The sequence below is a fragment of the Electrona antarctica genome (genome assembly GCF_951216825.1).
Source record: "Electrona antarctica genome assembly, contig: scaffold_47, whole genome shotgun sequence".
NCBI lineage: Eukaryota > Metazoa > Chordata > Actinopteri > Myctophiformes > Myctophidae > Electrona > Electrona antarctica.
This window is the reverse complement of record NW_027638748.1, coordinates 45,131-57,702: the sequence shown is the minus strand read 5'-3', so window position 1 is coordinate 57,702 and position 12,572 is coordinate 45,131. Positions and strand designations below refer to the sequence as shown.

The 12,572-nt window shown below is 43.1% G+C and overlaps 1 protein-coding gene across 2 annotated transcripts in view; it reads right to left on the bottom strand.

Moving 5' to 3' along the window:
* Positions 1-11,171, bottom strand: part of tnpo3 (transportin 3) — a 64,465-nt gene extending 53,294 nt beyond the window's left edge. For both annotated transcript variants that reach the window (XM_079530653.1, XM_079530654.1), the window contains exons 1-3: positions 10,773-11,171; positions 8,105-8,305; positions 5,242-5,315 (exon numbers count right to left, since the gene is read on the bottom strand). In XM_079530653.1, the coding sequence (XP_079386779.1) occupies positions 5,242-5,315; positions 8,105-8,305; positions 10,773-10,892 (395 nt within the window). In that variant the 5' untranslated portion in view covers positions 10,893-11,171. The remainder of the gene's footprint in view (positions 1-5,241; positions 5,316-8,104; positions 8,306-10,772) is intronic.
* Positions 11,172-12,572: the final 1,401 nt, after the last annotated feature.

Genomic DNA, 12,572 nt, shown 5'->3' with positions numbered 1-12,572 from the left:
ATTCATTCATTGGGAGGTCAAGGTTCATTCATTCATACATTGGGAGGTGAAGGTTCATTCATTCATACATTGGGAGGTGAAGGTTCATTCATTCATACATTGGGAGGTGAAGGTCCATTCATTCATACATTGGGAGCTGAAGGTCCATTCATTCATACATTGGGAGCTGAAGGTCCATTCATTCATACATTGGGAGGTGAAGGTTCATTCATTCATACATTGGGAGGTGAAGGTTCATTCATTCATACATTGGGAGGTGAAGGTTCATTCATTCATACATTGGGAGGTGAAGGTTCATTCATTCATACATTGGGAGGTGAAGGTTCATTCATTCATACATTGGGAGGTGAAGGTTCATTCATTCATACATTGGGAGGTGAAGGTTAATTCATTCATACATTGGGAGGTGAAGGTTCATTCATTCATACATTGGGAGGTGAAGGTTCATTCATTCATACATTGGGAGGTGACGGTTCATTCATTCATACGTTGGGAGGTGAAGGTTCATTCATTCATACATTGGGAGGTGAAGGTTCATTCATACGTTGGGAGGTGAAGGTTCATTCATTCATACATTGGGAGGTGACGGTTCATTCATTCATTGGGAGGTGAAGGTTCATTCATTCATACATTGGGAGGTGAAGGTTCATTCATTCATACATTGGGAGGTGAAGGTTCATTCATTCATACGTTGGGAGGTGAAGGTTCATTCATTCATACATTGGGAGGTGAAGGTTCATTCATTCATACATTGGGAGGTGACGGTTCATTCATTCATACATTGGGAGGTGAAGGTTCATTCATTCATACATTGGGAGGTGACGGTTCATTCATTCATTGGGAGGTGAAGGTTCATTCATTCATACGTTGGGAGGTGAAGGTTCATTCATTCATACATTGGGAGGTGAAGGTTCATTCATTCATACGTTGGGAGGTGAAGGTTCATTCATTCATACATTGGGAGGTGAAGGTTCATTCATTCATACATTGGGAGGTGAAGGTTCATTCATTCATACATTGGGAGCTGAAGGTTCATTCATTCATACATTGGGAGGTGAAGGTTCATTCATTCATACATTGGGAGGTGAAGGTTGATTCATACATACATTGGGAGGTGAAGGTTCATTCATTCATACATTGGGAGCTGAAGGTTCATTCATTCATACATTGGGAGGTGAAGGTTCATTCATTCATACATTGGGAGGTGAAGGTTCATTCATTCATACATTGGGAGGTGAAGGTTCATTCATTCATACATTGGGAGGTGAAGGTTCATTCATTCATACATTGGGAGCTGAAGGTTCATTCATTCATACATTGGGAGGTGAAGGTTCATTCATTCATACATTGGGAGGTGAAGGTTCATTCATTCATACATTGGGAGGTGAAGGTTCATTCATTCATACATTGGGAGGTGAAGGTTCATTCATTCATACATTGGGAGCTGAAGGTTCATTCATTCATACATTGGGAGGTGAAGGTTCATTCATTCATTCATTGGGAGGTGAAGGTTCAGTCATTCATACATTGGGAGGTGAAGGTTCATTCATTCATACATTGGGAGGTGAAGGTTCATTCATTCATTCATTGGGAGGTGAAGGTTCAGTCATTCATACATTGGGAGGTGAAGGTTCATTCATTCATACATTGGGAGGTGAAGGTTCAGTCATTCATACATTGGGAGGTGAAGGTTCATTCATTCATACATTGGGAGCTGAAGGTTCATTCATTCATACATTGGGAGGTGAAGTTGATCATTTGGATCAGCGGTGCCCAAAAGGTAGACCAGATCTACCAGTAGATCACATGACATGCCCCCCTAAAGATATATATAATCTAAATCTATATAAAATAACTACTTTTGGCCACGTGAATTAAGGCAGTGGTTTTCAACCCTTTTCATATTAACCCATTTTGGTGTTTTAACCCATTTTGACCTGAGATCAGATTCTATAAATGTTCTTCTACATCCTGACAGTTTTCTGAAAAAGCTATGTTTCTATGTCAGTCGTTCTTCGATTTTTCAAAAATAGCAGACCTACAAGCTCATAGCGCGCCACTCGGTGCCGCGCTATGAGCTTGTAGGTCTGCTATTTTTCAATAGCTAAAGCATAACATGATGCTAACACCAAAAGGGGTTCCCGCCCAAAATGGTTTAAAGCATTATGTTATACAATTTTAGCCATTGAAAAATAGCAGATAGACCTACAAGCTCGCGCGGCACTCGCTTGTAGGTCTGGGGGTCCCTGGAACATCATATTTTCAGATGGGGGGGTGGAGGCATATTACATATAATTTTTGGGGTCCTTGACATGAAATATTGAGCACCACTGATACAGAAACATAAGGTTTTTCAGAAAACTGTCAAGATTTTGAAGACATTTTTTAAATTCAGGCCTAAATGGGTTAAAAGATCACGGGATCTACTGAATGTGTCAAAGTGACATATTGAGCCTATGACACACAGTGTGGCTTCCCCCCCAGTAGGCCTCCTTCCCCCCAGTAGGCCTCCTTCCCCCCAGTAGGCCTCCTTCACATTCAGTAGATCCTGTGATCTTCTGTGGCCAGATGTAATTTCCTGGGGTCTAGTAGGACTATAGTAAATAATCAAAAAAGAAATCGACATAATATTTTGTAAAAAAAAAATACATATTTAGCCCCATGCTCGAGTGCCCCCCCCCCCCCCCCCCCCCCCCATTTGGTTACCAACTCTCCATCATTTAGTTTGGGACCACCTGGATGCCCGTCAAGGACCACTGGTGGTCCCCAGACCACTGGTTGAAAAACCACTGAATTAAGGTGATCAAGTCACCTTTTGAGATCAAAAAGGGTCCATCAGATCCAGTGTTGTTTTTGGCAGCAAATTTCCATTTTAGTTTAGTCATAGTCTTTGGACTGAAACTTAATTTAGTCATATTTTAGTCACCTGAAAGGTTTTAGTGTTAGTCTAGTTTTAGTCGACTAAATGTCATAAGATTTTAGTCGACTAAAATGTATTTTGGCGGGCCTTGATGTCCTAATGGCTCATTTTACACTTGCTGAAAATAGCCGATCTACAAGCTCACAACGCGTTGCAGCGTGGCGCGTTGTGAGCTTGTAGATCTGCTATTTTCAGCATGCAACCAAGTGTAAAATTACTAATACTGGATCAACGTGTCCACTAGTCCCTTCCTAGTGGATCTCTTGTCCACTAGTCCCTTCCTAACATTTTAGTCTAGTTTTTATCTGTTGACGAAATTGTCAGTATATTTAGTCTTAGTTTTAGTCATCATGGCTTAGTTTTCATTTAGTTTCCATTTAGTTTTTGTCAGTTTTTGTCTTAGTTTTAGTCGACAAAAACAACACTGGTCAGCTCAAACCCACAATGCAATACTTTGTACACAAACGTCAGAAACAAACAAAAAACCTACCAATTCTATTCCTCCTCTATTTCCCATTCCAAGTGCGTCTTTCTATATGCACCGCCAGCGCCGTTATTCCAAAGCCCAAAGTAAAGAAAATAAACTATTTTTTAGCAATGTGATAAAAGTGTTTTTTGGGGGAGGTAGATCTCGTTGAGCTGCTGGTCATTTTGAAAGTAGCTCTCAGGTCATAAAGTGGGCACGCCTGATGTTGGATTAACTCGGATCCAATACAAACATTTTAAGTTATTAACTCATTTTGACCTGAGATCAGATTCTAAAAATGTCTTCTACATCCTGACAGTTTTCTGAAAAAGCTATGTTTCTATGTCAGTCGTTCTTCGATTTTTCAAAAATAGCAGACCTACAAGCTCGTAGCGCGCCACTCGGTGGCGCGCTACGAGCTTGTAGATCTGATATTTTTCAATAGCTAAAGCATAACATGATGCTAACACCAAAAGGGGTTCCCGCCCAAAATGGGTTAAATGTAGTTTTTGATCCACTCATCCTTGCGACAATAGTGACTGTCCGCAGTTCCGCACTAGAGTAAAAACACCACCATGCCAACAACATTTGGGTTGGCACAAAGCCACAAAGCCATAGCCTGGCTAATAAGCCAGACTAATATCACACAACACTGTCGCGGTATATTAGTCTGGGCTGGCTCCACTTGGATTTCATTTCCCGGGGGGCGGGTTCAAACATTTTCTCTTCGACGCAATTGGTCAGAGCTACTGTCAGTCAAATGTCTCAAGCATTGAACGTCACTGTACCAAAGCCCGCCCATATTGCATACCGTGTCCCGATTGGCCCGACCTGTTCTCGGTTGTAGGAAAGAGGCGTGCTACTGAGCCTCGCCAGACCCTAATCCGCTGGCAGGCAATTTTTTTTTTGCCAACGGCTGATTCGGTCTGGTTTATTAACCAGGCTAACAAAGCCATGCTTTGAACTACGGATGTGAATTATTCCGTCTGCTTGAGCAGTGGTGGTACAGTATGACGGAACATGGTCTTACTTTTCAATGAGGGTGTGATCGCATCCTTTACAGTATGAAGGAACATGGTCTTACTTTTCAATGAGGGTGTGATCGCATCCTTTACAGTATGACGGGAACATGGTCTTACTTTTCAATGATGGTGTGATCGCATCCTTTACAGTATGACGGGAACATGGTCTTACTTTTCAATGATGGTGTGATCGCATCCTTTACACTAGTATGAAGGAACATGGTCTTACTTTTCAATGAGGGTGTGATCGCATCCTTTACAGTATGACGGAACATGGTCTTACTTTTCAATGAGGGTGTGATCGCATCCTTTACACTAGTATGAAGGAACATGGTCTTACTTTTCAATGAGGGTGTGATCGCATCCTTTACAGTATGACGGGAACATGGTCTTACTTTTCAATGAGGGTGTGATCGCATCCTTTACACTAGTATGAAGGAACATGGTCTTACTTTTCAATGAGGGTGTGATCGCATCCTTTACAGTATGAAGGAACATGGTCTTACTTTTCAATGAGGGTGTGATCGCATCCTTTACAGTATGAAGGAACATGGTCTTACTTTTCAATGAGGGTGTGATCGCATCCTTTACAGTATGAAGGAACATGGTCTTACTTTTCAATGAGGGTGTGAACGCATCCTTTACAGTATGAAGGAACATGGTCTTACTTTTCAATGAGGGTGTGATCGCATCCTTTACAGTATGACGGAACATGGTCTTACTTTTCAATGAGGGTGTGATCGCATCCTTTACACTAGTATGAAGGAACATGGTCTTACTTTTCAATGAGGGTGTGAACGCATCCTTTACAGTATGACGGAACATGGTCTTACTTTTCAATGAGGGTGTGAACGCATCCTTTCCACGAAGCCATCTGAAGGGCAAGGTCTGCGATGGCGAGGGCCAGCTGGGAGAGAAACAGAGGGACAGATGGAGATAGACAGGTTAAGACAGTGTTGTGTTGTTTTTGGCAGAACATTTTTTATTGTAGTTTTAGTCCTAGTCTTTTGAATAGTTTACATTTAGTCAGATTTTAGTCACCTGGAATGGTTTACCGTTAAGTTTAGTTTTTTTTTTTAATGTATTTTGGCGGGCCTTGATGGCGTCGTAATGGCTGATTTTACACTTGCTGAAAACAGCCGATCTACAAGCTCACAACGCGTCGCAGCGCGACACGTTGTGAGCTTGTAGATCGGCTATTTTCAGCATGCAACCAAGTGTAAAATGACTTCTACTGGATCTCTTGTCCAATAGTCCCTTCATAACATTTTAGTCTAGTTTTTATTTGCTGACGAAATATATAATAATATATTTAGTCTTAGTTTTAGTCACCATAGCTTAGTTTATTTAGTTTCCATTTTGTGATAAAAGTATCTTAGTATTAGTCTTAGTCTTAGTCTTAGTCGACGAAATCAACACCTATAAAATGACACCTATGAAACTATGGAAATGGAAGAGATGCATGAAAATCTAAACTCAATTACCTAATAAATATGAAGCACAACAATTAGAGTTGTATTTTATTGATGCTGCATATCATATGTTCACTTATTTCACTTGGTAATTATACTTTTTTTTGTCTTCATATTTGTAAACAAAACAAGCCAGCATTCAGATGGTGCTACATTCCTGGGGCCCGGGGGATCATTCCTGGGGCCCGGGGGATCATTGCATAAGACACCAAACAATGCTGCTCGACAGTTCTCCCTTTTACTCAGGGCTATTAAGTATGGCAAAAAAAAACACACATGTAAAAACGCCAACAAAACATGATTTGCAACTAAGTGGGAGAGGCCGCGCCCGAGAGTGATTGAGGGACAGGCGCCTTCACAGAGAAGGGAAGGGATAATGTATTCACTGCAGCAGTAGGCTCACGTTGCCAGACTGTTGCCTCTCGCACATTTCAAATGCTTCCGTCGTACAGTCTGGAGCAACGGAAGCTCTGATCATGAGTCAAATATAAATGCTTCCGTCGTACAGTCTGGAGCGACGGAAGCTCTGATCATGAGTAAAATATAAATGCTTCCGTCGTACAGTCTGGAGCAACGGAAGCTCTGATCACGAGTCAAATATAAATGCTTCCGTCGTACAGTCTGGAGCGACGGAAGCTCTGATCATGAGTAAAATATAAATGCTTCCGTCATACAGTCTGGAGCGACGGAAGCTCTGATCATGAGTCAAATATAAATGCTTCCGTCGTACAGTCTGGAGCGACGGAAGCTCTGATCATGAGTCAAATATAAATGCTTCCGTTGTACAGTCTGGAGCGACGGAAGCTCTGATCATGAGTCAAATATAAATGCTTCCGTCGTACAGTCTGGAGCGACGCAAGCTCTGATCATGAGTAAAATATAAATGCTTCCGTCGTACAGTCTGGAGCAACGGAAGCTCTGATCACGAGTCAAATATAAATGCTTCCGTCGTACAGTCTGGAGCGACGGAAGCTCTGATCATGAGTAAAATATAAATGCTTCCGTCGTACAGTCTGGAGCGACGGAAGCTCTGATCATGAGTAAAATATAAATGCTTCCGTCATACAGTCTGGAGCAACGGAAGCTCTGATCATGAGTAAAATATAAATGCTTCCGTCGTACAGTCTGGAGCGACGGAAGCTCTGATCATGAGTAAAATATAAATGCTTCCGTCATACAGTCTGGAGCGACGGAAGCTCTGATCATGAGTCAAATATAAAGGCTTCCGTCGTACAGTCTGGAGCGACGGAAGCTCTGATCATGAGTCAAATATAAATGCTTCCGTCGTACAGTCTGGAGCGACGGAAGCTCTGATCATGAGTCAAATATAAATGCTTCCGTTGTACAGTCTGGAGCAACGGAAGCTCTGATCACGAGTAAAATATAAATGCTTCCGTCATACAGTCTGGAGCAACGGAAGCTCTGATTATGAGTAAAATATAAATGCTTCCGTCATACAGTCTGGAGCAACGGAAGCTCTGATTATGAGTAAAATATAAATGCTTCCGTCATACAGTCTGGAGCAACGGAAGCTCTGATCACGAGTAAAATATAAATGCTTCCGTCATACAGTCTGGAGCAACGGAAGCTCTGATTATGAGTAAAATATAAATGCTTCCGTCGTACAGTCTGGAGCAACGGAAGCTCTGATCACGAGTAAAATATAAATGCTTCCGTCATACAGTCTGGAGCAACGGAAGCTCTGATTATGAGTAAAATATAAATGCTTCCGTCATGCAGTCTGGAGCAACGGAAGCTCTGATTATGAGTCAAATATAAATGCTTCCGTCATACAGTCTGGAGCAACGGAAGCTCTGATCATGAGTAAAATATAAATGCTTCCGTCATACAGTCTGGAGCAACGGAAGCTCTGATCATGAGTAAAATATAAATGCTTCCGCCATACAGTCTGGAGCAACGGAAGCTCTGATTATGAGTAAAATATAAATGCTTCCGTCATACAGTCTGGAGCAACGGAAGCTCTGATCATGAGTCAAATATGGAAATTTAAAAAAATAAAAAAGTAAAGATATTTTAAAATATATTTTCGTGAACGGAAATGGCAGCTTCCTCGGTTTTCAGGAGCTGTAGTTCCAGACTCTATATATAGCATTCAGAGATTGTGGAATAGTCGTCTGGCTACGCGAGACAAAAATAACTACTCGGCTGATCCGGGGGAGGGTCAGGGTGGCCGGAGGTCAGGGTGGCCGGAGGTCAGGGTTACCTGTGTGACGATGATGGGCGAGAGGTCTTTGAGGTTCTGTATGTGCGTTAGGAGCGAGTCCCGCAGGGCGATGTGGGTCTCCGGGGGGAGCTCGTAGAACGACGTCTGGATCTTGACCTTCATCGTCTGTGCAGCGAAGTAGCAGGACTCCACATCCTGCTTCACCTGGAGGAGCTGGTCGGAGATCTCCCACGCATACATCTGCAACACGAGCACCACAGGCAGGCACGCACACAGGCACACAGGCACACACACACGCACAAACGCACACACAAAACTGGTTTGAGGCGGGGAACACAGACTCGTTACACTGTTGTCCAACTAAGTGAAAGTAGCATGCCATACATGTCAGAATAACAAAACCTGCCTGCCTGTCCCTCTGTCCCCCCGTCCCCCTGTCCCGTCCCCCTGTCCCGTCCCCCTGTCCCGTCCCCCTGTCCCGTCCCCCGGACACAAAACAATCGATACCAATCTATACTGTTGCTGTATATTGTAATTCAAGTGACCAGGTGATAAAACTAAACGGGTTTTGGACGCAATCACTGTCTCCACCACATCTGGTCTGTTGTGCGGATACAGTACGTCTGGATACAGTACGTCTGGATACAGTACGTCTGGATACAGTATGTCTGTTGTGTGGATAGATGATAAACCTACCAGTTGCTTTCCAATTTAGAACATTCATATTCTGTCTTCAGAAACCCGAACCTTTTTCAGTGAATCCGTTACAGGTGTGAATAGTGTTCGGGAATTAACTTTTTTTCCCCCTTTATAAGTACGGTAGTAGTATGCATATTGTGACAGTATTCACAAAACAAATACAATGCTCTCTTAACCCATTCTGGGCGGGAAACCCTTTTGGTGTTAGCATTGTGTTATGCTTTAGCTATTGAAAAATAGCAGATCTACAAGCTTGTAGGTCTGCTATTTTTGAAAAATCGAAGAACGACTGACATAGAAACATAGCTTTTTCAGAAAACTGTCAGGATGTAGAAGACATTTTTAGAATCTGATCTCAGGTCAAAATGGGTTAAATTAGACAGGCACACACACACACACACACAGTCACACACACACACACACACACACGGACCAATGTATATGCACTGTCATCATAGCCACACTAAACCACTGAAGAATGCAATCACACTATCATGTTTATGTCATGGCCAACTGAATTGTTGTAATGTGATTGTTCTCCCACATCACCATGGGGTGAACAGGCATGTTGTAATGTGATTGGGCATGTTGTAATGTGATTGGGCATGTTGTAATGTGATTGGGCATGTTGTAATGTGATTGGGCATGTTGTAATGTGATTGGGCATGTTGTAATGTGATTGGGCATGTTGTAATGTGATTGGGCATGTTGTAATGTGATTGGGCATGTTGTAATGTGATTGGGCATGTTGTAATGTGATTGGGCATGTTGTAATGTGATTGGGCATGTTGTAATGTGATTGGGCATGTTGTAATGTGATTGGGCATGTTGTAATGTGATTGGGCATGTTGTAATGTGATTGTCCTCCCACATCACCATGGGGTGCCTGTGAACAGGCATGTTGGCTCCACTAGCAGCTGCAGTGCTGCTTTATCAATGATCCTACATTTAGAATGTGCTGAGCAACCAGAATGCATCTGTTGTTGCTCTGAAGAGAAACCGTGGGAGTTTCAGCTGGAAACTCAAATAAACATGGCTTTACTTTACAGGTCAGCTCAGCAGTGCTTTACGACATACAGTCGGTCAACAAGTTAGAAGAAGTGTAAACTTTGAAACGGTAGAAGTGCTCTAGCCTCAGTGTGACAGTAAATAAACATCCTCTGGATTATCCATGTATGTAGAACTCTCCCCAGAGAGTACAGTACAGAATGTAACCAAATGGACCTGCATGCTGTGTATGTAGAACTCTCCCCAGAGAGTACAGTACAGAATGTAACCAAATGGACGTGCAGTCTGTACTCTGTCTGGGAGTTAAAGTTAAATTAAACCGAACTGGTCTCCTAGCTGTCTGTCTGTCTGTCACTCTGTCTGTCTGTGGCCCCTGGCTGAATCCCCCTGAGGGGACCCCCAACCCTCACCCTGGCTGCAAAATGCAAATCCTCCCTCATGTTTAGATTTTGCAGCAGAGAAACATTTGGCCTTGTTGCTTTTGACCAAAACGATGCATATAAATAATGAATTGCATGCTTTAGCTTCTCTTCCCTTCCGTGTGTGTGTGTGCGTGTGTGTGTGTGTGTGTGTGTGCAGTGTAGCTTCCCAAGCTAACACACAGTAGCATAAAAGGCTAGTATAGTATCAGCTGATGTAGCAACATTGTTAATGTAATGCTAACTGTTAACAGTAAATATAATCCTAGCTTCCTCTGTTTTGATTCATTCATTCGGTCGCCCTCCTCCTGTACCCCCCCCCTCCCCCTTCTCCCCGGTGGATCATGGACGTAATTTGTTGTATTCACGGTGCTTAAAAACAACGTATAAATTAATATACACTAGTGTATATTTCACAGCATTTCCAGTTGTTATGAAGATCTCCCCACCATTAAATAAGGGCCCCATATCATCCTCCACCTCCACGCCCTCCCTCCATACCTCCCTCCATACCCGGCTCTAGTCTCTCCCACCCCGGCGTCGGGGAGAGACCAGAGAGACCCCTTCCTTCCTATCCTTACCGATCTCTGGAGCTCTCCGAGCCACACGGAGGCTCGCTCCTTCCCGGCGGGGTCCGGGTCGTGGTACAGCGCCTGCACCGCCTGGTAGACCAGCGCCAGCGTGGGTTTCCCTCCCTCCATGAGCGGTCCGGGTCCGGTACCACCACGCTATGATGGGACGGGGAGGAGGAGGAGGAGGAGAGGATGGATAATGTTTGGAGAAGGTCGTGGTTGTTGGGGAGACGCCGAGGCTCTAAGGCGGTGTGAGGAGCTGTTGTTCTCCGGGGTGTGTTGTGTTGTTGGATCTATTCGGCCCTCCTGATGATGTGAAGACCGACCGCCATCTCGATGCTACAGAGCAGCGCTTCCTTCCTTCCCTCCGCTGGTGCGACACACAACTCCGTCCGGGTGGAAACAGGCGACGGGGAAGCGGAACCGTATATTATTTGTATTTGTTTGTATTATTATAGAGGGGCCCAGTGAAATGTTTTCATTCATGTCAGGGATGCAGTGTTCATTTATTTTCCACAATATTCTTTATTTTAGTCATTAGTCTTTTGAATAACACACCATTTAGTCTTAGTCCTATTTAGTCTTCTGAAAAACCTTAGTCGACTTAGTCTTTGATGAATTGAACATGGTGGACCCTATTGTAAACAAGTGTAATGCTTAATTGGGTCGTCCACTCACAGTTAACAGTCTTTGTATTGAGTTGTGCTTGAAATGTACTGTAATTCTGCAAACTGTTAATAAATATTTCAATCAATCAATCAATTAGTCTTAGTCAACAAAATTAACACTGAATGGACACCCCCCCCCCCCCCCCCCCCAAATTGACGCTAATTAATTAGCCCACGGACCCCCCCATTTGAAAAATATATGCCGGGGGGAGACCCCCATAAAATAAGATTTTTACGTTTTTGATTAATTGAACAAGGTGGACCCTCTTGTAAACAAGTGTAATGCTTTATTGGGTCGTCCACTCACAGTTAACAGTGTATTGAGTTGTGCTTGAAATGTAGCCTGGCTCTGTACTGTAATCCTGCAAACTGTCAATATTTCAACCAATCAATCAATCAATCAATCAATCAATCAATCAATCAGTCTCTAGCAGTGATTCTCAACCCGTTTAATTTCAAGGACCCCCCAGTTTGACATGCATTAGTCTACGGACCCCCATTTAATAGCATTTCTATCTCTGGGACCCTCAATTTATATTGTAAAATCAATGTTAATTTAACTCTGAGAGTGTACACATGGAACCAAATGGACCCTTATGGGTCTGACTGTAACTCATTTGGTTCCATTTGTACACTCTCAGAGTTACAGACCCATAGGGGTCCATTTGGTTCCATTTGTACACTCTCAGAGTTACAGACCCATAAGGGTCCATTTGGTTCCATTTGTACACTCTCAGAGTTACAGACCCATAGGGGTCCATTTGGTTCCATTTGTACACTCTCAGAGTTACAGACCCATAAGGGTCCATTTGGTTCCATTTGTACACTCTCAGAGTTACAGACCCATAAGGGTCCATTTGGTTCCATGTGTTACACTCTCAGAGTTACAGACCCATAGGGGTCCATTTGGTTCCATTTGTACACTCTCAGAGTTACAGACCCATAAGGGTCCATTTGGTTCCATTTGTACACTCTCAGAGTTACAGACCCATAAGGGTCCATTTGGTTCCATTTGTACACTCTCAGAGTTACAGACCCATAAGGGTCCATTTGGTTCCATTTGTACACTCTCAGAGTTACAGACCCATAAGGGTCCATTTGGTTCCATTTGTACACTCTCAGAGTTACAGACCCATAAGGG